Source organism: Saccopteryx leptura, chromosome 1 (assembly GCF_036850995.1).
Source record: "Saccopteryx leptura isolate mSacLep1 chromosome 1, mSacLep1_pri_phased_curated, whole genome shotgun sequence".
NCBI lineage: Eukaryota > Metazoa > Chordata > Mammalia > Chiroptera > Emballonuridae > Saccopteryx > Saccopteryx leptura.
Genome location: NC_089503.1, coordinates 263543084 through 263569028, shown reverse-complemented (window position 1 = coordinate 263569028; position 25945 = coordinate 263543084). Strand labels below are relative to the sequence as shown.

The 25945-nt window shown below is 53.9% G+C and overlaps 4 protein-coding genes and 1 long non-coding RNA gene across 6 annotated transcripts; 2 read left to right on the top strand and 3 right to left on the bottom strand.

Annotated features, from left to right (window-relative positions):
• Nucleotides 1–442: 442 nt before the first annotated feature.
• On the bottom strand, nt 443–6660 carry SFTPC (surfactant protein C). 2 transcript variants are annotated; one of them, XM_066361091.1, is made up of 8 exons: nt 6623–6660; nt 6390–6409; nt 5918–6067; nt 2089–2247; nt 1625–1747; nt 1295–1405; nt 791–938; nt 443–589 (listed from the first exon to the last, which is right to left on the bottom strand). In XM_066361091.1, exons 3-7 carry the CDS (start codon nt 5999–6001, stop codon nt 801–803), a joined length of 615 nt encoding a protein of 204 aa, XP_066217188.1. In that variant the 5' UTR covers nt 6002–6067; nt 6390–6409; nt 6623–6660; the 3' UTR covers nt 443–589; nt 791–800. The 2 variants fall into 2 exon arrangements, with proteins under 2 accessions (XP_066217188.1, XP_066217189.1); XM_066361092.1 differs by lacking the exons at nt 5918–6067; nt 6390–6409; nt 6623–6660 and adding an exon at nt 2961–3017.
• A 2147-nt stretch (nt 6661–8807) lies between these two features.
• On the top strand, nt 8808–16215 carry LGI3 (leucine rich repeat LGI family member 3). The gene is made up of 8 exons (XM_066351324.1): nt 8808–9377; nt 10238–10309; nt 11081–11152; nt 11560–11631; nt 11770–11841; nt 12492–12661; nt 12826–12990; nt 15397–16215. Exons 1-8 carry the CDS (start codon nt 9172–9174, stop codon nt 16212–16214), a joined length of 1647 nt encoding a protein of 548 aa, XP_066207421.1. The 5' UTR covers nt 8808–9171; the 3' UTR covers nt 16215.
• Nucleotides 16216–16376: 161 nt separating this feature from the next.
• On the bottom strand, nt 16377–18162 carry LOC136382256 (uncharacterized). Its single transcript, XM_066351333.1, has 2 exons — nt 17073–18162; nt 16377–16931 (listed from the first exon to the last, which is right to left on the bottom strand). Exons 1-2 carry the CDS (start codon nt 17631–17633, stop codon nt 16377–16379), a joined length of 1116 nt encoding a protein of 371 aa, XP_066207430.1. The 5' UTR covers nt 17634–18162.
• A 1952-nt stretch (nt 18163–20114) lies between these two features.
• LOC136382242 (uncharacterized) lies at nt 20115–23201 on the bottom strand. Its single transcript, XR_010747219.1, has 2 exons — nt 22619–23201; nt 20115–20964 (listed from the first exon to the last, which is right to left on the bottom strand). It is a non-coding gene; the product is annotated as an uncharacterized lncRNA (long non-coding RNA).
• Nucleotides 22033–25691, top strand: REEP4 (receptor accessory protein 4). The gene is made up of 8 exons (XM_066351304.1): nt 22033–22492; nt 23313–23385; nt 23762–23838; nt 23929–24049; nt 24463–24576; nt 24971–25106; nt 25225–25379; nt 25467–25691. Exons 1-8 carry the CDS (start codon nt 22461–22463, stop codon nt 25530–25532), a joined length of 774 nt encoding a protein of 257 aa, XP_066207401.1. The 5' UTR covers nt 22033–22460; the 3' UTR covers nt 25533–25691.
• Nucleotides 25692–25945: the final 254 nt, after the last annotated feature.

Sequence of the window (25945 nt, the reverse complement as noted above, 5' to 3'; positions counted from 1 at the left end):
CGCGGCGGCCGCCCCGCCGGCCGCCCTCTAGCGGTTCTTTTCCCGTGCGCGCCAGTCCCGAGCTCCTCATGGTGCGGGACACGTTGTCAGGTCACTCGCGCCGCCTCCTCCTCGCTCTATCCGTAGGTCTCTGCTCTTGCTTCTCAGCCTGTGTCTCTCGGTCTCCTCCTTTCTCGAACCCTCGCTCCTTCCCATCATGGTCCCGGTTCCTAGAGTCTCTCGCCATCCCTCGGGAGACACCACTGGAGGGCGCCTAAAGCCAGTGGATCGCTCCCCGGCACCCTCTTCCCGCATCATCCACCGACAGCGAGAACGGGAAAGCCCCCTTTGCCCCCCAGCCTTACCCTTCCTCTAGCCCACCTCCACTGAGAGCAGCACCAGGGGGGTGTGGGAGGATAGAAGAGGGACACCCTTTGTTTTTCCATCAGGCTGCTTTATTTTTATGTGGTAGGAGCCCCGAGATGGGGCTCTGCTGGGCTCCCAACCCTCTCCCACAGCTCCTATGGTGTGGCAGGAGCAGCTTCCTGCCTGTTTGTCAGAGACCCTTTGCTCGGGGATCTTTCCTGTCCCCTTCGGGCTTTCGCAGGCTCTGTGAAGCAAAGAAACACTGTTCATTATGTGAGGGAGGGCCACTGGGGCTGGGGGGATGTCTGTGGACCTTTCCACCCTGATCTCCCTAGGTGACCAGCCTCAATGGATCCCTCTGTGCCAGATCATCTGACAAGGCAAGGTGGCCCAAGCCTTCCTGGGATACAGGTGCTCAGGTGCCCTGGCGGTCACATCTACTCACCTGAAGGGTCCTAGATGTAAGAGAGGGGCACTTCACCACACAGGGTACGCAGGGTGGGGCCCAGGAAGTCCAGGTTTTTGGTGAACACTGAGCCAGTGTTATGACCCTCCTCCTGGCCCAGCTTAGAGGGAGGAACTGCAGATTTGACCTGGAAAGAGCACCTGATTTGGAGCCTGTGAACTGATTTGCTGTCTCACCTGAGGCCCTGAATGTAGGACCTCAGGCATATCAGGCAATTTCTCTGAGCCTCAGTTTCCTCACCAGTAAAAAGGAGGCTGTACTGGAGTTGGAAGCCCCCAGGTGGTATGTGGGTTCAGCTGAAACAAGCAGCTTGGGCTGGGAATAGGTAGGGAAGGGGGTTGCAGGTGAGTCTAGAGAGGGGCACTCACCTGGCAGCCTACTAGGAGTCAGTGCATTACAGGTGACAAATAGCCATCATCTCAAACGCTCCTCCCAGCAGGCCCGGGAGGGAGGAAACCCACTTCTTCTCACCCTCACACCCACCTGGAGGTTCTGGAATTTTCTAGTGAGAGCCTCAAGACTGGGGATGTTCTCTGGAGCCATCTTCATGATGTAGCAGAAGGTTCCTGGGGCTGGCTTGTAGGCAATCAGGAGCTGGGCACAGGAACCCCAGAGTTCATTCAGGAAGGCCCTGCCTTGCTCACTCTCTAACCCTTATCCGGGGCCATCTACCTCTAGGTTTGGCACAGGGGAGGCGAAAGGGCTGGAGGGTGAGGAGAGGTGGATATGTATGAAGTGGCACAGCTGGGTAGGCCTAGCAGAATCTTGTCATTGGTCCCCAGGCCCAAGGTAAAGAGGTCCAGGCATACCCACCCGCTGGTAGTCATACACTACGATGCCAGTGGAGCCGATGGAGAAGGTGGCAGTGGTGCCTGCACGCTCACTCAAGACCAGGCGTTGCTGGGCTTCTGGCCCCGCAATGCTCATCTCCAGGACCTGGGAGAGGGCATAGTGCTGCCTGGTATTCCTCTTCCCCACTTATCCCTTCGGTACTCATACCCATCTTCAGTCCTCTCTACTCAATGCAATTCCTTCTTCCCTTAGAGCTCAGAGAGCCTGAGTGGAACAGGTTGTCCCACTGCGGGGCAGGGGCAAGGGCCTAGTGGAAAAGCCCAGGCCAGGTTTGCCACCCTGTTCTTGCTTCTGACCTTCCATAAGGTGCCCCTTGCCTCCTCCTCTCATTTCTCTTGGGCAGTTATCTTCCCAGGCCCCCATCCCCAGCCCACCTCTCTGACATGTCCTATACCCACTGCCCACCCCATGCCAGGCCGGCTCACCATCTCAGTATGTTTCTGGCTCATGTGAAGACCCATGAGCAGGGCTCCTACAATCACCACGACAACGAGGACCACCACCACGACCACAATGAGAAGGCGTTTGAGGTGCACAGGGCAGCAGGGGATGCGAAACCGGGCCGAGGGGGCTGCTGAGTAGTCCTGATGTGGTGGGACAAGAAGGAGACAAGTATGGTCATGAGAATGCCCCCTCTTATCCCTACACAAACTAGACACCCGCCCACACCCTTCGTGGGCTGGGCAATCAATACTATGGATGTGTAGAGGAGAGATGAGGAGATCATAGAAGGCTTCTTGGAAGAGGTGCCCTGGATTCTGACAAACTCAGATGGTTAGAGGTGAGGTCTAGCTAGATTGGAGAGCCCCAGGAGAGCCTGTTTCACCAGTTGTATCTCCTGCTGTTTCCTTAAGAACCCTGGCACCCCAGCCACACCCTGTCCCTGTCCATTCCCCCAAATAATCCATGCTCACACTTCAGGGCCTTTACACACACTACCATTCTTCCTGCAGTTCCTTCCTCCTTCTCCACCTGGGAGCTCCTACTTAGTCTTCTGGAGCCAGCTCAAGTGTCAATTTCTCTGTGGCATTTCCGTGACCTCCCACTCCAAGCAATGGCACCCAACTCAGTGCCCTATGCAGCTCTTTCCACTGACCTCCTGGTAGCACTCAGCCCCTTCACTGGAAGCATTGGCTGCCCGTCCACCTCCCCAGGGGACTCTGTCTTAGTGGTGGATGTTCCTGCCCTACTCAGCGCAGTCCTAGGTTGGTTGGGTGGATGAATGTGGATGAGGAAACAGGTTGGAGGAGGCAGGGCCCACCACACACAGGCACCCACAAAACATGGTCACACTCACCGGTGGACTCTCCATAAGGACCTCTTTGCTGCCCGCATCCATCTTGCTGCAGACACCTTCCCCTCCTCAAATCCCAGTTGCGACAAGGGTCTTATATGTGCCAATAGGAGAGGGGACAGAAGTGAAGGACCTGGCCCCCTATCTATCAGCCAAGCCCTTGGCTTTGAAGCCTGTTTGTTCCTGGCCCTCTAGAACCGAGACTCTGATAAGCCAGCTGCAAGAGTGTCTAAGGGCTCTTGACCCTGGCACATGAGTCCTCTTGGCCCCAGCAAGAGCAAAGCTGGGTGAGATAAACAAACTTGCCCTTGAGCAATCTGTGTCCTTCACCATGGGTGTCTTCCTGGCGTACCTGCCTTTCTCGCTGGCACCTGCCCTTGCTGTCCTGTGGCTTTCCCTGTTCTTCTGCCAGGCCGAAGCTCTCAGGAAGCCAAGAGTCTAACTCAATGGGGAGTACACTTTTCCCAAAAGAATTTTCCCCAAGCTAAGGATGAGCTCCAGGAATAGGGGTGAGGAGATAGTGCCTGGGGACCCAGAGTGGGCACTGCTGAAGGTTATCAGTGTGGGGCTTCAGAAATGGTTTTTAAGTTCTCCAGGAACATCAGATTTTCACTTCAAATACTTTACCTGTCTCCCCACCTCCCACACTTCTGTACCTAACCTCAGTTTTTCCATGGCCATTGTCTTCTGAATTCTGAAAACTCTGTCCCCTCTGGTTACAAATTCTTACTAACTAACATGAGGTTTTCCGTTCTTTGCTATGGGTTTAGTTTGTAAACTGAAGAAGGCGTTTCCCCCCTGCTTTTATTTTTTTGCATTTATTTTATGCTGAATTTATTACAGAGCCATTCGTTTTTGTTTCTTCAATTTCTTCTGGGATGTCTTTTTTTTTATTTTTTATGCACTCTCCGCTTCTGGTTTAGGAACAATCTGCTCTTTTTCAGTAAGCATCCTCTCCATGTGGCAGGGAGAACTCATGCATAAGTTAATCCGCCCATGAACTCTGCAAGTTCTGCGCCAGATCTTGGGAGCTTTGTTCATCTGGATGTGCTCAGTGACTAGAGAATCTACATCTAAACCATCAAGTTCAACATTACTCTGCATTTTTTTTAAGTGAGAGGAGGGGGATAGAGAGACAGACTCCCTCATGTGCCTTGACCTGGACCCACCCAGAAACCCCCATCTTGAGCCGAAGCTTGAATAAACCAAGCCACTGGCTACAAGGAAAGAAGAGAGAGAGAAGGGGGAGAGGGAGGGGAAGAGAAGCAGATAGTTGCTTCTCATGTGCGCCCTGACCAGGGATAGAACCTGGGACATCCACATGTCAGGCCAACACTCTATCCACTGAGCCAACCAGCCAGGGCCACTCTATGCATTTTAGAGCATGTGCAGCAAAACTGTAGCACTCCTAGCCTGACCAGGTGGTGGCTCAGTGGATGGAGCATCGGACTGGGATGCGGAGGGCCCAGGTTCAGGACCCCAAGGTCGCCAGCTTGAGCTTGGACCCAAGGTCCCTGGCTCGAGCAAGGGGTCACTCGGTCTGCTGCAGCCCCACGGTCAAGGCACATTTGAGAAAGCAATCAATGAATCTTTGCAACTATGGTGTCGCAAAGAAAAACTAATGATTGATGCTTCTCATCTCCATTCCTGTCTGTCTGTCCCTCTCTCTGACTCTCTCTCTCTCTCTGTCTCTGTAAAACAACAACAACAACAACAAAAACTTCAGCACTCCTTTTGGACCACCAACCCTGTGTCCCGCCCCACTGTTTCGCCTGAGCACACCTGCCAACTGTCACACCATTGTAATGACAAAATTATACACACTGCTTCTGTGCTTCTGTCAAGTGACATCCATCAGCTATTTGGTGGCTTTTTGGATATTCATACCCTTGGTGGCATGAGCAGTTTCATGAGCATTTTAAAAGTGAAGACGAAGATTTGTGCCTCTTGAGTTTTATGATGGGGGGGGGGGAGGTTCTGTGTCAAGTGAACAGCAAACTATTTTTATAGGTCAAGCCAAAGGCTTTAGGTGGCAGATTCCACACCTGACACTTTCTTCTTACACCCAGACAGCCTTGTACAGGGCTGGATGTGGCAACTGATGGGTTCCCAGTCTCCTCACCCTTAAATCAGTCCACTTGCTTTGTGCTGCCGGCACCCTTTCTCTCTGCACTCCTCATTTTATATCTTCTGATCCTAAATCTGCCCTGAGAAGATTTAGGGACCTGCTTTGTGGACCTTCCTCTCTCCTCTATCTCTTTTCTACTCTTTCCCCAAAGCCATCTCTGTTGTTTCATGTACTAAACCCAGCTGACTAATAGCAGCATCCTTTCTCCTGGGTTCCCCTCTGCTTGCTGGGCCAGCTGTGCTCTCCTGCCTTTCACCTCTGAACTTGTGTGGGGGTAAGTCAGGGCCCCCCCTTGCTCCTCTCTTGGTCTCACTCCCTTATCTTCCCTATCATCTAACTCCAACACTTCACCCTAATTTCTGCCCTTGGCCTGGAGGCTTCCTCACACCTTGGCCCTGCCCTTTAATGCAGAGCAGACCCCCACCTCTCCAGCCCTGGCAGGTTTCCCTGTCCCGTGAAGGGCCCCCTCTCTCCTCAGAGGGCCTTTAGCCTCTAAGTTGCACAACAGCATGGCATTTAAGCTGAGAGCCCCTGAGAAGCTGGGATGGGAGGAAGAGAAAAGGAAGGAAATGTTTGCTTCCACCACCCTCCTCACCCCCCTCAACTACCCCTTTAAATATTTGCCTTAGCCTCTAGCAGGCAAGTATCCTAGGAGGAATGAAAGAGGGGAAGAGGAGGGAGGGGGAAGATCCTCTCAACTGTGTGCTGCCTCAGCTCTGTGCAGGTGCCAGATGTAGGGGACAGCTGCCCGCAGTGCCCGCCCCTGCCCACCCCCAGGGCCCATTCCCACCCCCAGTTGTCCTGGCAACACTGGATTGATGGATTGACTCACATGTACTGGACCTATACCGGGTGGGCAGCAGGCCAGCAGGAGAGCCAAGGATAACTGCCAGCATCTCAGAGTCCCTGTGGGCATCTCGGGGGGCTGCCTAGTCCAGCTGCGGGGCTTGTTCTGAGCAGGCACTGTGTAGGGCTTGCATCACTGTGGGGTGCAGGGAAACAGGGATCTTTCTTGGAGAGAAGCCTATGCCCTTTGAACCCCAGTCTACTCTGTAGGCTGCCCTTAGACTGTAGTTTTCATGAGCTTTATAACTTTGTCTGTCTTTCTTTCTTTCTTTCTTTCTTTCTTTCTTTCTTTCTTTCTTTCTTTCTTTCTTTCTTTCTCTCTCTCTCTCTCTCTCTCTCTCTCTCTCTCTCTCTCTTTCTTCCTTCCTTTCTTTCTTTACTTGTTTTTGACTGTTTGGAGGTTGGGAAGGAAAGATGCCCTCCAGTTTCATAAGGAAAATTCAGACACTGTCACCAACCTGGCAGAGGTCTTGGGAACCTTGGAGAAGGAAGGAAGGAGGGAACTTTAGCTGGGCAGGCATAGCTGTCCCCACCACAGCCCTCTGCTTCAGCCTTCTCATCTCTTGGTCTTTACCTAGGCCATTTCTTCCTCCTGGAAAGCCCACCCTCAGTGCCTCTCCAACACTCTGAATACCACTCACCCTAAAAAGCCAAACAAGAACCAATGGCACCCACTCTGTGACCGTCTCACCCCAGTCCATGCTGCCCCATTCCTCTCTGAAGTCTCCCAGCCTACCTGCTACATGCTCACCTGCCACTTAGCACACACTGTTATTTCTATCAGCGTGGGCACTCTTATCTTCCCAACCTGGCTGCCAGCCATGTGACCAGCCCTGGGATCAAGCTTTCCTGAAGCTTCTTTGTACCTGCCTCGGGGCAAGGTGCATGCACGTAGCCAACATGTAATCATAGTCAATGATAAGACTGTTGTCACCAAACATGAGAGGTTCCTGGCAAGTGGCCAATAGTTCACTCCTCCTGAATGTGAAGGTCTCAGTGCATCGCCGTCCAGCTCTGGGACCCTGAATGAGACATTCTGCTTTTATAGGCTTTACAGTGTTCATCTGTGAAATGGGACTAGTACTGCCTGTCCTGTCTCCCTCTCTAGGCTGTTGTGAGCATACAATGACCTCACGATGTGAAAATCCAATCATCACGATTATCATTATCTTCATCTGCCGGGACATCTCTTCTCACTAGCTAAGAGTAGGACCCGGCCTCCTCTCGCTGTCTGTCTCTGGTTAAAGCCACTGAGAACTATGATAGTGGAGAGCCCCATAGTAGCCACTCTTTCTATGTGTGTCTACCTTTTTCTCCCTTCCAGCCCCTCAGCTGCATGGGCATGACAGAATTTACTCGGCTCTTTGTGTCTTGGGCAGAGCCGTGCCAGGAACGAGTGGGGATGGTTGCCCAGCTGCCCCAGCCACCCTCCCCACCCTCACTGCTGTCTTCCCACAAGCTGGCATGGGGAGGGGAGCACGGGCAGCAAACCAAGCAGTGGCAATTGAGCATCAAAGGGCAGGAGCATCCCTGGCATGGGCGTAAGCTCAGACCAGAGAATCCCGTGCTAGCGAAGGCTGCAGACAGCTCATGAAGCATCTTAAACCCAGTGATCTAGGTTTTCCTGGGACTGATATGGAAAGAGCACAAGACTAGGAGCCCAGCCATCTGACTTTCAGGCTCCCCGTGTTGTACCTGGGAGCCTTTGGAACCGTTAGCCCCACCATTACCACATGCTCATACCTCTGAACGGTAACATGGCATAGAGCAGCAGTTCTCAAGCTTTTTGTTTCAAGATCCATTAACACTCTTAAAAAGTATTGAGAACCCACCCCAAAGAGCTTTTGTTTATGGGAGTATGTGTATTGCTGTTGACCATATTTATATTTACTGAGAAATTTAAAAATATGTATTAGTGAATTAAAATAGCAATAATAAATTGATTGTTATAACAACATAAAATTTTAAATGAAATTAACGGTTTTATAAGCAAAAAAATTAGAAAAGTGTCATTGTTTTACATTTTTACAAATTTCTTTCATTTCTGGCTTAGTAGAAAATACATCACATAGCCTTTGGAAAATTCCAGGGCACTTGTGAGATCACAAAAGTAAAAAGGGTAAATAATGTCTTAACACTAATAGGAAGCTTGTTTGGACCTCAAGCAGTCCCTGGAAGCTTCTTAAGGACCTCTGGGCTGCCTGGACCACACGCTGAAAACCCCTGGAAGAATGGCTGTGAACCTTGGAATAGGGCAGAATGGGTTTAAACCCCTGCTTTGTCACTCTCCATAAAGTGACTATGGGCGTCACTTTAATGAGTTGGTTCCTGGGAACTGTAAAAGGGGACTAATATCATCTACCTCAAAAGATGGAGAGGATTAAGTAAGTAGACCCCACAACACACAGAAGGTATGATATCCAGTGTGGCTACTTTTCTCTTGATTCAGGCCTCGGTTTCCTCATTTGTTAAACAAAAGTCTAGTCTGGAAAACTTTCAAGTCTCTTCCTGGTTCCGGCAGGCTGTGGTTGTGTAATGGGAAATGTTCCAGAATTCCACACACTTCCACTCAGCTCCAGTGATGACATTACCCTTTCCAGCTCACGTAGACACGAGGGCACATTCTGTTTATGAGCCCTGGAAACACGTGAACACAGATGCACACCTGTCATTTATGCCCATGCATCTGCTGAGTGGATGTATCCCCTGAGGGCACAAGGGGACACAGAGACCCACGGTTCGCTATGCGGGAATGCCTCACAAGTGCATATATGCCTGCAGAGACACGTTCGCATAGCCATGCCGTCCTAGGATGCGCGTACACCGTACACACATGCACTCGCGCATAGACGCTCTGGGTACCAGACACAGGCGAATGGCCCAGAGATCGCCAGTGCCGCATGCAGCAGAGAGCGGCCAGGACGGCAGCCACTCCCTTCTTTGGCTACTCCCAGCCGGAGACTCCCCCTCCGCCCTGCGCTCCCCGGCCGCTGCGGTCGGTGGCCACCCCAAAGCGGCAGCCTCCAGCTCCGTTCCTCCGCGTATCAATCCGAATTAGTTCCCGAGAGCGAGCAGGGGAGGCAGCCGCAGCCGGCGCCGAAGACTGGAGGAGTCCTCTCTCCGCAGCTGGGGCCCTCGCTGCGGCAGCCGCTACCGGTGGCCAGGCGGTGTCAGCCCGTGCGGTGGCGGAGAGCGGTGGGGCAGGGAAGGACCGTGCCGGAGGCAGAGCTTGCAGGCAGCATGGCGGGGCTGCGGACCAGGTGGGGCTCAGGACTCCGGCTGCTGGTGCTGTCTGCGCTTGGCTTCTGCCTGATGCTGCAAGTCAGCGCCAAGAGGCCCCCTAAAATGCCCCCCTGTCCACCCACCTGCTCCTGCACCAGAGACACGGCCTTCTGCGTGGACTCTAAGGCAGTGCCCAGGAACCTGCCTGCGGAGGTCATCTCTCTGTGAGTGCCCAGCCCTGGCCCCAGGGGGTGGTGAGCTGAGAGGGGAGAGAAGGCAAGGACCACTCTGGGAGTTGATGGGGAGAACTCCACCCCCCTCTACAGAGTGTGGAGGCCAGGAGGACTCCAGGGGGTCCTCAAGACTGGGGACTCAAAGTATCAGCGGGGCAGGGAGGTCTGCAGTCAAGCAGGCTCAGCAGCCATGGCTGGGGAAAACAGACTTCACAGCCAAGAATGAATCATCCACACCAGTAGCATCAGTGAGAACTACTATGTGCAGGGCTCTGGACCTGTAGGGAGGGGGTTGTTTACCCCAGCATGTGAGCCCCTGAGCATGATGTCACACCAAGGGCAGAAAGGCTTCTAGCAGACATAGAGAGGGATTGAGCAGGGGGAGGGGTGGGAGCGAGATATACCCACACAACGCCCTGGCAGGGGGTGGATGCCTGCCACTGGTCTTGCCAGCCATTCTGCACCCAGCCAGCCAGCATGTTACTTGCAGCAGTGGCTTGTGGTCTTTGAGAGCACGGTGCCAAGCCCCACCTCCATCCTAGGGCCCTATCCCTCAACAGCACCCGGCACACTGTGGTGTTTGGGGGATTGTGAGAGTGTGGCTAATAGCACCTCTTTTGGCTGAGGGGGAAGCTGTCTGTGGCCATTGCTGCTCAGGGAGGCAGTAAGGGAGGGTAACGATGAAGGCAGGCAGTGAGAAGGGGAAGACAGCCCCAGGTGGAGGGTCAGGCTGCTGACACGGGCAGTTTCCAGGGCGAGTGCATCCAGAAGGCATTGCCCTGGCTACCGCTCCTGGGCTCAGCACAGTCCCTGCATACTCCCACAGCACTGACTCAGGTGTCCCCCCGCAGGACGCTGGCGAATGCTGCCTTCTCGGAGATCCAGGATGGAGCATTTTCCCACCTGCCTCTGCTGCAGTTCCTGTATGGACAGGGCCTTGTGGGAGGCGGGTGGTGGCTTGGGGAGGGGCAGTGGAAGGGAACAGACAGACCCTGGACTGGAGAGGATAGGTAGCCTTTGGAGAGCAGGACGCAGGTGTCCCTCCTCTGGCCCTGATGGCATATGCCACAAAAGTTGGAAAGCCTGGAGTCGGGAAGAGTGGAGAGAGCATTGGTTGGGGAGAAGGAGCGCAGGGGTTGCATGCAAAAGCCAAGAAGTAGGTATTGGGGGCCATTTAGGAATGGACTTGACTCCTCTAGAAACCCAAAGGAATTGAGTGCAATAACTTGGGCTGGTGCCAGAGGGTGGACACTGCAGGGGGTGACCCCGGGGTTTGAAGCAAGAGCTGGGAGCTGAACAGAGGGAAGACTAGAGGACCTAGAATTCTAAAAAGGGCTGTTTACATTTGAAGCCCTAGTCACAGGAGAGAGTACATTGAGTTACTCCACCTCTTTCTCACCATCAGTCCCGTAGGGACTGGGCAGAGCCTGGGTGAACATGGGAGACGGAACAGAGATGCCATGGGGAGGGACCTAGCTTGCCAGGAGAGTTCTTCTCTGCCTCTTTTTACCTTTGGACCCTGGGAGTATCTGGAACCAGAAAAGGCTCCTGCCTAGTCTTGTCTCCCAGCCTGCTCTAGGGTTCTCTGCTGGGGTCCTCAGGGTGGGAGGCAAGGCAGCTAGGCCTTGAGGAAGCCCAGGGGTGAGGCAGCAGGCACACCCTTGGAAGCTCTAATTCTGCCTTTGTCTCTCCAGGTTACTCAACTCCAACAAGTTTACGCTGATCGGGGACAATGCCTTCACAGGACTGTCACACCTGCAATATCTGTGTGTGGGAAGGAAAGGGGAAATGGGAAGTTGAAGGGAAGAAGGAGGAGGTCCTGGGTGTGCTGAAAGGGAGGTTGAATGAGAAAGGGTGGAGGGTGAAAGCCCGTGCACCCTCTGACTGCATTTTCCCACCTGCCTCTGCTGCAGTTCCTGTATGGACAGGGCCTTGTGGGAGGCGGGTGGACCCTCTGACTGCAGAACTTGAACAGAGCAGTGGCATTTCATCCACTTCGCTGCCTAAGGCATCCTGCCCGATGCCCTGTCTCTAGATTTGGAATGAAGGCCTGTCTGAGGGCCATGGGCTGGAATCTAGTCATGGTATAGGGAAATAGGTGTGTGGGGGTGGGGTGCAGGGTAGGGAGTCCTGGGATCCTGAGTGGTGGCTGAGACCATTCTCATTTCCTCAGCTTCATTGAGAACAATGACATCTGGGCACTATCCAAGTTTACCTTCAGAGGACTCAAGTCTTTAACACACCTGTGAGTACATTCCACTCGTATGTTCATTCACTGGACCAAAGCCTCACTCCATCACACCTCCACCCACCTGCATCCCTGTCTCTTGTGACCTTTGGGCTTGGCCACAATCTTCAGGTGACCCATGGGTCTCTCTTGCAGCTCACTGGCCAACAATAACCTGCAGACACTGCCTAGAGACATCTTTCGGCCACTGGACATCCTGAGCGACTTGTAAGGCCTGAGTCCTAGCTCTTTGGACAGTGCCACAGAGGGACCTCTCCCGGAGGGAGTGGTATGGGAGCCAGGGTTGGGAAGATCATTAAGTCTTGAGAGGCTAGAAGGGTTTGGTTTTGGGGTGGGGTGCTTCTAAGAATGCTAGGTAGAATTATATCTAGATAGGTAGCCTTCCAAGTTGGGATTCCTCAAGGCATCTGTGGGCCCTCTTAAAATGCACACGAGGCATTATGTGTATGCTTTTTAAACATGTGATTTCTAAATGTATGTTTGGTTTGAATCTACATTAAAGTCTGATAGTATAGCTACAGTCATTGATCAGCATTTATATAAGAGATCAAAAGCCCTGGACTGTGGAAGGCTGGGAGCGGGGTGAGATACAGGGTTGAGCAGGTTATACACTGCAAAAGGCACCCGGTGAAGGAGACAAATAGGGGCTGAATTCAGCCCTCACTCCGATGGCCAAGTGTGCGTCCACAAGGCTGCATCCACCCCAAGGGGAAACGTTCTCTAACGGGCCCAAAGATGCCATGGGAGCAGCCAGCAGCAGCCTTGACAATATCTGCTTCTGAAACCTTGAGGGCCTGGGTGTGCTGAGCAGTTGAGAGCCTCCCTCTCTGTGTCATCTCCCCTGCCCTCATGATCAGGGACCTGAGAGGCAACTCACTCAACTGTGACTGCAAGGTGAAGTGGCTAGTGGAGTGGCTGGCACACACCAACACCACTGTGGCCCCCATTTATTGCGCCAGCCCACCCCGCTTCCAAGAGCACAAGGTGCAGGATTTGCCGTTGCAGGAGTTCGACTGCATCACTACCGGTATGAGATGCTTTTGCCTTGGCCTCAGGCTGGGCTTCCCCAAGGCAGCTACACAGGCATTGCCTGGACACGCCCCCCCAGCCCCCTGCCTTGCCTGCTAAACAACCTTTATCATCCAACAGAATCTTACTCTTCTCCCTTATCACCACCCTCCATCCCTGCAGATTTTGTGCTGTACCAGACCCTGTCTTTCCCAGCGGTGTCAGCGGAGCCCTTTCTTTACTCCAGTGACCTCTATGTGGCTCTGGCCCAGCCAGGTGCCAGTGCTTGCACTGTCCTCAAGTGGGACTATGTTGAACGGCAGCTTCGAGATTATGATAGAATCCCAGGTACTTGTGCCCAGCCTGGCTGTGCTGGCCCCAGCAAGGGAGAGCGGGAGTAGGGTGGCAGGCAAGTGGGGTGGGGTGTTTATTGTTCTAATCCACTGAGTTCCTGTAGGGCAGGGGTCTCAAACTTGTGGCCCGCGGGCCGCATGCAGCCCGCCGAACAATTTTGTGCGGCCCGCAGACTAATCCATGAAGTTCAAAATATTTTGGATAAAATTAAGTAAGCCTAGGGGCCTACTTGTATTTTTCATTTCTCTAGCATCCTAGCTAGATATTAGCTTAGTTAACAGCAGTTGTGATGCGAACTACAGTTTCTGGTCGTTTTGTGACACTGAGTAAACTGCATGTACGATTGTGCTTGTTGTACTGATTTTTTTTTGTTTTCAACTGCAGTGAGAAAAGTGTTGTGTAACAGTTGCCTTTTGTAGACCTAGTGCGGCCCGCCGAACGGCTGTGATCTTGTTCTGCGGCCCACATGCTGAGTTGAGTTTGAGACCCCTGCTGTAGGGGGAGAGATAGATGAAACATGGTCTCGGTTTGTAAGAATGTTCTAGTCTTTAGATGGAGGCCAATATAGACACAGATAACATCCATATAATACGTCAGTGCTTGGGGGGAAATATGAACATGATGTACTGGAAACACAAGAAAGAGGGCAATCAAGGAAGGTTTCCTGGTGGAGGAGATGCCTACACTGAGTCTTGAAGGATGAAGGAGGAGAAGGAGTCAGAGGTAATGCCCAGGTTCTGGCTTCAGTAACTGGGTAGTGATAGTGAACTGAAAAAGAGGAGATAGGAGGAGATACTGAGTTTAAACTGAGTCTAGAAGGCTGAGAAACTTAGCAAGGAGAAAAATGTCCCTGATGTTCTGGCAGAGGGAACAGCATGAGCAAAGTCAAGAAGGTGTGCAACAGCTTATTGTATGAGTGTAAGCACATGTATAAAATAACCAGTTTATATGACTATACAGGATAAGGTTCAAGGAGGACAGTGGCAGGCTCAAGAAAGTTGAGGACCAGGCCATTGACAAACTTTGAGAAAGTGTGTTAGCCAATCCAATCTATATTTAGACAACTCTCTTTATGAGCTTTGTGGAGAGTGGCTAGGTATGGGGCAAGACATGTGGGCAGACTAATGGGGGTCAGCTGGAGCCTGGACTGAGGCAGCAGTGGTGAGGATTGAACTGACACAAAAGGAAACAAGAAATTTAAATCAACCTATATCTATGAAAGAACTTGAAGTCATTATTAAGAAAAACCCGTTGTCTCAACACAAACTCCAGATCCAGATGGTTTCTCTGATTCTAGCAAACACCTAAAAAAAGAAATAACACCGATCTTACACAAACTGGACTAGAAAACAGAAGGGAGGGTGGATAGGACCTGGGGACTGATCAGCTGTGGGTAAGTGAGGGACAAGGAGGTGTTGGGGGTGGCTCCTAGGTTTCTGGACAGGGTGATTAGGTGGAACCACCAATTGACATCAAGAACAGAGGAGGAGGGGGAGGAGCAGGTTTGGGGGTAGATGTGGAGCTCAGTTCTGGCCAGCTGTAGTTTGAGGTGCTTGGTGGTGTTTGGGCAAGGAGAGTTTGAGCTGAGTTGGCTCAGGACCTGGGTGATCAGGAGCTGCTGGTGGGGACAGACCAAGGCTGCGGAGGTACTTGGGCAGTGACTGACAAAGCTTGAGACTCAGCCTGGGCTTCCCTTAGGAAGAGGTAGGGTGACAAAGGGAAGGAGGGTGCATGAAGGCGATGACTAGAAACACCAGGGCAGGTAAGGAGTGTGGCCCCATATGCTTTAGGTGCCTGGGAACGGGTCAGATCAGTCTGGCCAAGCACAAGTACATTTGAGCCTTTCAAAAGTGAAAGTTCTAAGGAGAATGTGTCTTCATACACAACTCCGCAGACATCAGGCTGTCATTTGGCACCTAGTCGTGGACAAGCTCAGTTTCCCTCCTTCCTCTAACTGGCCACTTGCCAGTAGGTAGCTTTGGGTGAGTCACTTATACACTAAGCCTCAGTTTTTTTCTGTATGAAATGGCAAAATAATAGGGTGCATTTCAGAGTGATTAATTAGGACAATGTGTTCATACTTAGCACAGTGACTGCACACGATATAAATTTAATAACTGACACTATGGTTAAACAGTCAGTATTGAGGGGCACCTCTTTTGTGCTTAGTGTGAGCTTATATTAGAACCTGGGTACAAGGGTGGATAGAGGGTGATGCTGAGACTAATTATTAGCTGCTAAGCAATCACAGGAACCTCAGTGGTGAGGGGCTAGGGACCACTGTTAGCAGAGGGACTTGACCATTGCCCAGGGGCAGAGAGAACTTACCCTCTTTTCTGAGGCTGGGCAGGGGCACGAAGCTACCTGGGTTGCCTGATGCTGCTTCCCTACTTCCCGCAGCCCCCTCGGCCGTGCATTGCAAGCCCATGGTGGTGGATAGCCAGCTGTACGTGGTGGTGGCCCAGCTGTTTGGTGGTTCTTACATTTACCACTGGGACCCCAACACCACCCGCTTCACCAAGCTGCAGGACATCGATCCACAGCGTGTGCGCAAGCCCAACGACCTGGAGGCCTTTCGCATTGACGGTGACTGGTACTTTGCCGTGGCTGACAGCTCCAAGGCAGGTGCCACCAGCCTCTACCGCTGGCAGCAGAGTGGTTTCTACTCCCACCAGGCCCTGCACGCCTGGCACCGTGACACCGACCTGGAGTTTGTGGATGGTGAGGGCAAGCCTCGGCTGATTGTGTCGAGTAGCTCCCAGGCACCGGTTATCTACCAGTGGAGCCGCACCCAGAAGCAGTTTGTGGCCCAGGGTGAGGTGACTCAGGTGCCTGATGCCCAGGCTGTGAAACACTTCCGTGCGGGACGTGACAGCTACCTGTGCCTCAGCCGCTACATAGGGGACTCCAAGATCTTGCGCTGGGAGGGCACCCGCTTTTCCGAGGTGCAGGCCCTGCCCTCTCGGGGCTCACTGGCCCTGCAGCCCTTCCTTGTGGGTGGCCGCCGCTACCTGGCACTGGGCAGCGACTTCTCCTTCACCCAGATTTACCAGTGGGATGAAGGATGGCAAAAGTTCGTACGGTTCCAGGAGCTGGCTGTGCAGGCCCCTCGGGCCTTCTGCTACATGCCTGCTGGGGATGCCCAGCTGCTCCTGGCCCCCAGCTTCAAGGGACAGACACTGGTGTACCGGCATGTAGTGGTGGATCTCAGTGCCTAGAGCGGTGCCGAGGCCTCTGGACTGGAGGCTGAGGAGGATCCCCTGGGTGAGCAGTGTGCGTGCTGGTGTGAAGACATGTATAGCTAACTTCAGGCACACACAGTCCTGGTGAGCACGGGCACCATATGGACTGGCCCTGGGCGCCACTCGTCATAGGTGTAATCAGCATGAGAACTCATGTATGTACCAGTCAGCCCGGTGCCTGAGGCCCTCCCATCTGTGGACCCCACACCCACCTGCAGGCTCCCTCAATCTGCTGCCTCCCACAAGCTCTGGCTTAGGGAGGAGTGCTGGGAGGAAGGGTCTGGGCTGATCCTTCTGACCCTCTGGTCTCTCCTGTCGGTGCTCCAGGGGTCTGTTTAACCTGCTGTCACCCCACATTGCAGCCACGACTACATCATTCCTACTGCAGGCACACTCAGCCCCCTTTCGCTCTCCTGCATGCACATGCAGGACCTGGCGCACACCCTCAGTCACACGCACACACATCTGTCCATACCCCTGTTTCCTCATGTACACATGCAGGACCTGGCGCACACCCTCAGTCACACGCACACACATCTGTCCATACTCCTGTTTCCTCATGTACACATGCAGGACCTGGCGCACACCCTCAGTCACACGCACACACATCTGTCCATACCCCTGTTTCCTCATGTACACATGCAGGACCTGGTGCACACCCTCAGTCACACGCACACACATCTGTCCATACCCCTGTTTCCTCATGTACACATGCAGGACCTGGGGCACACCCTCAGTCACACGCACACACATCTTTCCATACCCCTGTTTCCTCATGTACCATGCAGGACCTGGCGCACACCTGCAGTCACACGCACACACATCTGTCCATACCCGTTTCCTCATGTACACATGCAGGATCTGGCGCACACCCTCAGTCACACGCACACACATCTGTCCATACCCCCGTTTCCTCATGTACACATGCAGGACCTGGCGCACACCCTCAGTCACACGCACACACATCTGTCCATACCCCTGTTTCCTCATGTACACATGCAGGATCTGGCGCACACCCTCAGTCACACGCACACACATCTGTCCATACCCCTGTTTCCTCATGTACACATGCAGGACCTGGCGCACACCCTCAGTCACACGCACACACATCTGTCCATACCCCTGTTTCCTCATGTACACATGCAGGTTCAGCTCTGCCAAATGGAGCCTCCCTCCACTACCTTGCCTCTCTTCTTGGAGGAGGTACATAGTACCCTGCTCATCCCTGATATGCCAACCCTGAAGCTGATAAGTATGGGAATGGTGGTGCCAACCTCTGGGCACCAGCTTGACCTCCTGGGGGCAAAGCGCCTCTGCCCAAAGCAATAACAATAGCCCTAGCAGACCCTGACTTCTTCCTTCCCAGTGCTGGCTTTGTTTTCTTCTCTGATCCATCACTCTAGACAGGAGACCACCCTGACAAAAGCCTTACTGCTTCTCTTTCCTGTAGCTGCTCCAGCCTTGGACCCTTGCCCCTACTTTCTGGTTCAGCCCCTCCTTTGGGATGTGGACCCTGAGCTGTGCAGGCTCCTCTGGCTAGGTTTAACAACTGGCCAGGCCAGGAACCCTGCAAGCACTTGAGTCATCTGGGCGGGTGCCAGGAGTAGAGGCGGGCTGGAGAGCATCTTGGGGGCGCTGGCACCCCTCCCACCCACAGATGCACACCCCAGGAGCCAGGCCTTTTAGAGCAGACCGAGTGGTAGAAGGGTGAGGGCCCTGTGGAATGGCACGTGGAGCCGAGCTTCTGCTGCCCTCTGCTGTGTGCTGGGGGTAGGCAGCTGTGAGGTAGCGGCTGGTGGAGAGAGCAAGGGGAGGGGAGGCTCTTCCCAGCGCTCACACTGAGAGGAGTTTCTGGTGGCAGGATGTGTGTGTGTATGAGGGGTCACTTGAGGGTAATGCTATAATTCACTTGCTTCAAATAAAAAGTTCCCACCCCACTGCTGGCTCTCAGGTGTCCAATGGCAATGGTCAGCGATACAATAGCTGTTTCATTAAGAACAGAGCCTGTTGTCTGTCCCTCCTGCACATAGGGGTTCAGCATCAGCTTTCAGACCCCATTCCTCCTTGCTCCCTTCCCTCCAAGGAATGAGGCACCTCAAAGGTCAGCTGGTGCAGGAATAGGGAGTTCATGGTGATGACGCTGAGGTGCTGGGTGAGTATGACTCGTCTCCATCACCTGGGGCTGACTCATGGCCCAAGTGTTCCTTCCTGGAGATTACAGTGTTGGGGCCACTGGATTCTGTCCTCTGTCAGGTCAATACCAATCAACATGGCCAAAGACAAGCTCAGCATCCCTCTCCTCCCACCCCCTTTGTGGGGCAAATGCCTGTCATCCCTGCCACTCTCTGCCTTGGGTGTGAGAGTTCAAGCAAGTGGACTGGTTTCCTGGAGCCTGAGCTGCTTCTGCAACACCGATGATCAGTCCTACTTTGTCAAATCCTGATTCTGCCACTTGCTAGCAGGGTGGCCTCAACCACAGCCACGTTGCTTAGCCCATTTGTATTTTATTTCTTATCTGTAAAGTGTGGAGTCATGATAGCAACCTGACAGGGTTCATGTGAGATTAAGTGCATTCAATATTTAGTCTATTAATATATGCACGGCCCTTCAAAGAGTGTGTCTGCCGCAGAAGTATGATTTTTATTGGTCTGTAAGGCTACGTGAGACATAGGTGCCTCAGAGAAGGCTGCTTGTGCGAGAGGAGAAGGGTAGCTTTTGGGGAGAACCAGCATCCTTGGTCTCAGTGCCCCTGTGCCCTATGTCTTACCTGTAGCCTCAGATATCCAGCCAATGCTGCCCTTGGTCACTCCTCACAATGGGGAATCTCATAGGTTATATGACTGGGTTTCCACCTCCTCAAACCAAATTCATGTGCTCTTGGCTTAGCAGGCTCCCTGCAGGTCCCCCAGTCCACTGTCTTGGGAATGTTTGTCCTGCTTTTTCATATGAGGAATGGGCCCTCACGCTGTGCCAGGGACAGGTTGCCAGGCAGAGTATGTTGTCTCCCAGACCCGTTGGCATTCTGTTGCCCTGTAGAAAGACAAACATCATTCTGACCATTGTCCCTACCCCCCACCCCAGGGCTCCTCCCAAGGATGGAGACACTTTTCTCCCTGAATGTCCAGCTTTCTACACCTGCCCTTGGGGTCATCTGTGTGTCCAGAGAGCTGCTTAGCAACCCAGTGTAACTGGGTGATTGTGTCAACAACTTAAGACCAAAGGCCGTGAGAGGCAGAATCCGGTCACTCTGCCAAAATGCAGGAGGGGGTCTCCCCAGCTGCCAGCCTCATGCCGCCCCATGCTGAGCCTTGCTCTCAGCAGTAGCCTTCTCACACCTTGTCCCTTAGCTTTCCCAAGCACAGTTATCAGGACCAGGAGTCTCCATGTAAGAGACCGTCCCAGCTCGCAGGCTTAGAGTGGGCAAAGGTGAGCTCTTCCCCAGAGAATGGGGGTACAGAGAAACCTACTGAAGTCACATGCATGGCTCTGGAAGGCAGCTGGTGGAGAGAAAGCTGTTCTTCCATAGGTACCAGAGAACCTGAGATTCACGTGGCCACAGTCAGCCCAGGCACCCTTACCTCCCAAAGCATGGACCTCTCTTCCCTCTTCTTTAACCCTCGGCCCCACCTTGCACTTCCTGAGCTGTCCCCTAATGACTCAGTCACATCCTTCTTCTCCAAGTTCTGTGCCTAGAGCTGGATTGTGGGAGACTAGTCCTTCGTGCTTTTTGTTCACCCACTGCAGGGTGGGAGCTAGGCCCAGGGTGAGGGGGTGGTTAGGGAGGAGAGGCAGCAGGGCCTCGAGGGAGCTTCTCCTGGGGTTGGTTTCACTGCTAGCTCTCACACTCAGCAACATCAATAAAAATGATGATAATAATTAAGCATAATCACAATACGTTTTTATTTATTCCCTAGAAGCCTCCTTTCCCCGGCCCCCATTATTACCTATTTCATCCTTTTGAGGGTTGGTGGGCGTTAAATGTGGCTCTAATAAAAAGTAATAACTGCCCATTTCCCACCCCCACAATGCTGTCAGCCTCTCCTCAGCCCTGGGAGGCAGCTGGAGGCCGGGCGTGTGGGAGGGTGCTGGGCAGTGCATTCTCAGAGCCTGCAGGGAGACTAAGCAGGAGAGGCACACAGAAGGCAAGCCTAGGTGAGAAGCTGCAGAAGCAGCAGGGCTTGCCTTCCCTTCTGAGCCTCCCACCTTCTCCCCCAGAGGAGCATCTTCATTCCCTGTCCCCTTATGATGCCACCTCAGAAGACTGACCAAGCCAAGTTGGGCAAGTAACTTTTCATCATCACTGAGAGTATTTTCTAAATGGTTAAAAAAAGAAAAAGATCTTTGTAAAGATTAAGACCCTGCACATAAAAATGCACTACAAAATGGCAATAGGTGATATTATTAAGCTCTAGGTGATATTTGTGTTCTTGGCTTAAGGGAATAGGTGGAATTTCAAACTTCTGGAGAAGAAGGTATGTGGGCTTTGGGTCCTCCCCAGAATCTCTCAAATCCTCGAGGTCAGCCTGCCCAGCGCTGTGGGCTCCCGAAGCCCGCTCTTCCCGGTAGGAGGACGGCGGGTGATGAGTCCCTCTGGTTCCCTCTGCCCGTTTTCTGCCTGCTTTCCCTCTAGTCAGCTCGGTATCTTTGAGGCCTTCTTGAGCTCTTGATCCAGTGGAGTATGATCCGATATGCTGGCGCTCGGCCGAGCCTCCCTTCCAGCTTTTGCCTGAAGTAGGGAAACCCACTCATGTGGTGCCCGTTCCACAGAGGGGAAAATGAGGCAAAGGGGGCAGTTAGTGATGAGCCCTGGAAACTCTGAGATCCAAATCTCCTCCCGCCCCCCCCCCCCCCCCCCCCCCCCCCCCCCCCGTCGCTTCCCGGCCTCCTAATCTTTCCAATTGGGACAGGCGTTCAATCAAAAGACCCACCCGCAAGTCAGAGAAGCACCGCCTTTTTTTTTTTTTTTTTTTTTTTTTTTTTTTTTTCTGAAGTTGGAAACGGGGAGGCAGTCAGATAGACTCCTGCATGCGCCCAACCTGGAACCACCCGGCACGCCCACCAGGGGGCGACGCTCTGCTCATCTGGGGCATTGCTCTGTTGCAACCAGAGCCATTCTAGCGCCTGAGGCAGAGGCCATAGAGCAGGGGTCCCCAAACTTTTTACACAGGGGGCCAGTTCACTGTCCCTCAGACCGTTGGAGGGCCGGACTATATAAAAAAACTATGAACAAATCCCTATGCACACTGCACATATCTTATTTTAAAGTAAAAAAAAAAAAGGGGAACAAATACAATATTTAAAATAAAAAACAAGTAAATTTAAATAAAAAAACTGACCAGTATTTCAATGGGAACTATGGGCCTGCTTTTGGCTAATGAGATGGTCAATGTGCTCCTTTCATTGACCACCAATGAAAGAGGTGCCCCTTCCGGAAGTGCAGCGGGGGCCGGATAAATGGCCTCAGGGGGCTGCATGTGGCCCGCGGGCCGTAGTTTGGGGACCCCTGCCATAGAGCCATCCTCAGCGCCTGGGCCAACTTTGCTCCAATGGAGCCTTGGCTGCGGGAAGGGAAGAGAGAGACAGAGAGGAAGGAGAGGGGGAGGGGTGGAGAAGCAGCCAGGAATCAAACCCGGGACTTCCGCAGGCCAGGCCGACGCTCTACCACTGAGCAAACCGACCAGCGCCGAAGCACCGCCTTTTAAGGTGCGGACGACTCGCCTCCCGGACCTCGCCCCGCCCCTCAGCGCCGCACTGCGCCTGCGCCGCGCTCCGGAGGCCTGGGGTTGGGCAGATCCCAGTTCCGTGCAACTTTCAAGTGAGTTGCAAACTCCGCCCCTAGCTGGTTCCGGCGGCCTGGCGTCCAGTGACCTGAAGACTGGCACGAACCAAGGCCACGACGTGCCACCCGCGGCCCGGGATGCGCAGCGCCACCGCGGCGAGGGCCGAACTCCTGGTCCTCCGCGGCAGGAAGTGCAGGTCGGAGCCCTAACTGCCGGGCAGCGCGGCGTTACGGAAGAGCGCTCCTCCAGCGCTCCCGGTCCTCGCGCCAGCCGGCTGGTCTCCTCGCGCTGTGGAGTTAGGGGGTCGCGGGCTCTGCCTCCGCCAAGGGGCAGTACGAACGCCCATCTGGTTCCCGCACCTCCGCCTAGTGCCCCATTCCAGCCACGCGTGAGCGTCTCCCTGGGCATCTTGGTGGTCTCCCTTCGCCCCCGAGGCTGCAGGATGATGTCCTGGATGATCTGTCGCTTGGTGGTGTGAGTATGGCCGCTCTCACACCCACTCATCCCAGTTGCCAGCCCGCCCCTGGAGTGGAACCTGGGACCGTCTGGTGGGAAAGGGGACTTTCTGAGCTCCGTCAAACCAACCCCCTCAACACTTACCACAATGGTTAACGGATCTGCGGGCCTGCACGCGGCATGGGCCCCCAAACGCAGTGTCGGGCCCCGCGGGCCTGTCGCCCCATCCCCTAGGTTCCTTGGCTGATAGCGACCCCTCCTGCACTCACGCACACTGCAGACAGGTGCGTGGGGTGGAGGACCACAGGCTGGCCCTAAGGGCCTTGGCAAACACGAGGTGTTGTGGCATGTTGTAGGTGGAGAATCCAGGTGCCTGCTTCCCATCTGAGCAGTCACATGACTCACCATCCTGGCTTCACCTGCCTACTCTGTCCTACTCATCACCTTTCAATATTTCAGTACCTGGCTTGACTACCCCTGTCTGAAGCCTGGCAATGGCAAGTCTGGTGGCCCTGGGCCTGATTACATTTTCTTGGGAGGGGACAGCTTGGTGCTCTCACCAGCTCAGAAGCTTGCCTCCCACCCACCTTGCTCAGTGGCTGTGTGTGCCTATGCACCCATAGTCCCTGTGCAGGCCTGGACAGGCTTGGGATGTTTGTAAACAGCAGGGTGGAGGCAGCCTCCAGGGCACTGAGTCAGATGCAGTTTGTGCCAGCCAAGCAGGAAGAACAGGGTAGGCACTATCACCTTGAACCCGTGGGGGAGGTGGCCATCTCTATGGGGCAGGGCATGGTGACCCTCACACTCCCCTCCCTCTGCTTTTTCGTTGCTCTTCCAGGCTGGTGTTTGGGATGCTGTACCCAGCTTATGCTTCCTATAAAGCTGTGAAGACCAAGGACATTCGTGAATATGTGAGTGTGGTGGTTGGCTCCATTGGGGTGGGATGACAGCCTTGGGGGGTATGGTAGGATTTGGGGCACTGGGTAGAATGTGAATGAACCCCCCTCCTCCAGGGGAAAAATCAGCTGGATCCTGAGCAGAGTGAGTGTGAATGGAGGATGAGCTATGGAGGTACCTGTGTAGGAGCATGTGGTTGAAACCCACTGGGGCTGGGTACAGGAATGAGTGGCAGTTTCTCAGAGGCAGTTCTCTAGGGCTGTCCAGGTGCCAGGGGAATGCAGTGAGACAGGCTCTCTGGCATCTCAGGGCTGGGTCAGACCAGGACAGGGAAGTTGGCTCTGCAGGTTTAGCCACTGGCCTCTGACCTCTCTGCCCCCTCACCCTCAGGTCCGGTGGATGATGTACTGGATCGTCTTTGCGCTCTTCATGGTGGTGGAGACTTTCACAGACATCTTTATTTCCTGGTATGGGTGCAGGGCTCTGTGGGCCACGGGAGGGAATGTCCTACCCTCAAACTGGCTCTCTGACTGCCCTTGCCCTTGCACTCTTGACAGGTTCCCTTTCTACTATGAGATCAAGATGGCCTTTGTGCTATGGCTGCTCTCACCCCACACCAAAGGGGCCAGCCTGCTTTACCGCAAGTTCATCCACCCATCCTTGTCCCACCATGAGAAGGTAACCCAGGGGAAGGCAGGGAGGGAAGCACGGGTGTGAGGGAAAGGGCCCTGGACTCAGAGTTCAGAACACTGGGGGATACCTGGGTTCTAATCCTACTCTGGGGACTCTGACAGAGCCTAGCCTTCTTCCTCTTACGGGATAATCAAATGGAGGCAACATATGAATGGCCTTTTGAAAGTGTGAAAAGTCAGCTGGAAGTTGGTTTGGGGATGGGAGGGGGAGGCTGGGGCATGGCTGTTCACTGAGGTGTGGGACTGGGTGGGTGAGTGAGGAGCCATGCTCTTGGTGTGGTTGCCAACCCACTGCGGATAAGGGTAGGCTGGGAGGTGTGGCACCCAATGACTTCTATAGGTCTGTGCAGGAGGAGTGACTTGGACTGTCCCCTGAGCTTTCTGTGCCCTGGTCCATAGGAGATCGACGTCTACATTGTGCAGGCCAAGGAGCGCAGCTACGAAACAATGCTCAGCTTTGGGAAGCGGGGCCTCAACATTGCTGCTACAGCCGCCATGCAGGCTGCCACCAAGGTACCCTGAGCCCCAGCCCTCCATCCGATCCCCACCGCCACCCCAGTGCCTTTTGGGCAAGTCCAGCTCTCTGTCAGTGAGCCGAGAGATAACAGCTGTCCATTCCAGGGAACATGGGTGAGAGGTGACAGGTGGGGTGTTGGCAGGAGCATGGAGCTGGCTTTGACACTGACTGTGAGCAGCTGCTCCTGCTGTATGGGCTTTAGTTTCCTGTTGAGGCCACAAAAATCTGGGACTAGAAGGTTGCTGAGTCACGTTCATTTGTGAGGCCTTTGCCCAAGTGATTACCTGCCCGTTAGCCCTTGACTTCTCTGAGCTGCCCTGGCTAAGGCTTCTTCCTGCTAGGAGTCCTGCCTCCTCCTACAGGTGCTACAAGGCTCCCCCTTCCTTGCAGGGTCAGGGTGCGCTGGCTGGAAGGCTGCGCAGCTTCTCCATGCAGGACCTGCGCTCCATTCCCGACACCGCTGCCCCCACCTACCAGGACCCCCTCTACTTGGAGGACCAGATGCCCTGCCACAGACCACCAATCGGTGAGTGGGCACAGGGACCCAGTACTTCCCAAGAGGACTGGCTTCTTTCATGCAAGCTGTGGCTTCCCCCAGGGCTTAGCCCCCGGCTTTCAGACTGGCCTTCCTCTTCTCCACGCAGGGTACAGAGCACGGGGCCCTCAGGACACTGACACTGAGGATGAGTGTTGGTCAGATACAGAGGTAGTGCCCCGATCACCACCCCGGTCCCGAGAGAAGCATCTGAGCCGCAGCCAGAGCCTGCGTGTGGTCAAGAGGAAACCGCTGGTGCGAGAGGTCGGTGGCAAAAAAGGCAGAAGGGAGGTGGGCAGTGTGGCACTTTAGCCTAGACCTCTCATGGTGTGCCTACTCTCTCTCCCACAGCGCACCTCAGCTTCCCTGAAGGTTCGGACAAGGAAAAAGACTGTGCCCTCAGACATGGGCAGCTAGGTCTGCAGAGCCTGCCCAGTTTTACCTTGTGCCCTGCAGGGTGCTGGGGGCGTTTGGAGAGGCCCTCTTGCTGCACTAGCTGCCCAGGCTCTGCCCTCCTTGCTCTTGCTGTCAGTTAAGGGCCCCTTAACCTGCAGGTGCCACCAGGGCTATGCACAGGGATGACCTGAAATGTACCAAAGCCAGCTGGGCCCAGGGTTCTATTTATTGTCTTTTTCATGCCTCTGCATTCTCAGGGATGGGACCAGAGCCCTCCTCAAATCCCTGCGAGTGAAACCAAAGCCCACCTAGATGTGTTTATTCCTTCCTGTCCTTCAAAGTACTTGACAGCCTTCTGCAAGGCCTTGTGTGTGTTTCCTGGTTGTGTGTTTTGTGTTGGTGAATGAGGCCAGGTTTGTGCAAGTTTTGATAAA

What these genes read in the sequence shown, in the direction of transcription:
- SFTPC (XM_066361091.1), bottom strand. Translation starts at nt 6,001, where the DNA reads ATGCCCACAGGGACTCTGAGATGCTGGCAGTTATCCTTGGCTCTCCTG. An exon ending in GCCAGAAACATACTGAGATG is followed by an intron (nt 1,748 to 2,088) that starts GTGAGCCGGCCT and finishes GCCCTCTCCCAG; the next exon opens with GTCCTGGAGATGAGCATTGC. An exon ending in GAAAATTCCAGAACCTCCAG is followed by an intron (nt 939 to 1,294) that starts GTGGGTGTGAGG and finishes TGCTCTTTCCAG; the next exon opens with GTCAAATCTGCAGTTCCTCC.
- LGI3 (XM_066351324.1), top strand. Translation starts at nt 9,172, where the DNA reads ATGGCGGGGCTGCGGACCAGGTGGGGCTCAGGACTCCGGCTGCTGGTG. An exon ending in CCTGCGGAGGTCATCTCTCT is followed by an intron (nt 9,378 to 10,237) that starts GTGAGTGCCCAG and finishes GTCCCCCCGCAG; the next exon opens with GACGCTGGCGAATGCTGCCT. An exon ending in CTGCCTCTGCTGCAGTTCCT is followed by an intron (nt 10,310 to 11,080) that starts GTATGGACAGGG and finishes TTGTCTCTCCAG; the next exon opens with GTTACTCAACTCCAACAAGT.
- LOC136382256 (XM_066351333.1), bottom strand. Translation starts at nt 17,633, where the DNA reads ATGGATCAGAGAAGAAAACAAAGCCAGCACTGGGAAGGAAGAAGTCAG. An exon ending in ATGTGTACATGAGGAAACGG is followed by an intron (nt 16,932 to 17,072) that starts GTATGGACAGAT and finishes ATGAGGAAACAG; the next exon opens with GGGTATGGACAGATGTGTGT.
- REEP4 (XM_066351304.1), top strand. Translation starts at nt 22,461, where the DNA reads ATGATGTCCTGGATGATCTGTCGCTTGGTGGT. An exon ending in ATGATCTGTCGCTTGGTGGT is followed by an intron (nt 22,493 to 23,312) that starts GTGAGTATGGCC and finishes TTGCTCTTCCAG; the next exon opens with GCTGGTGTTTGGGATGCTGT. An exon ending in CCAAGGACATTCGTGAATAT is followed by an intron (nt 23,386 to 23,761) that starts GTGAGTGTGGTG and finishes CCTCACCCTCAG; the next exon opens with GTCCGGTGGATGATGTACTG.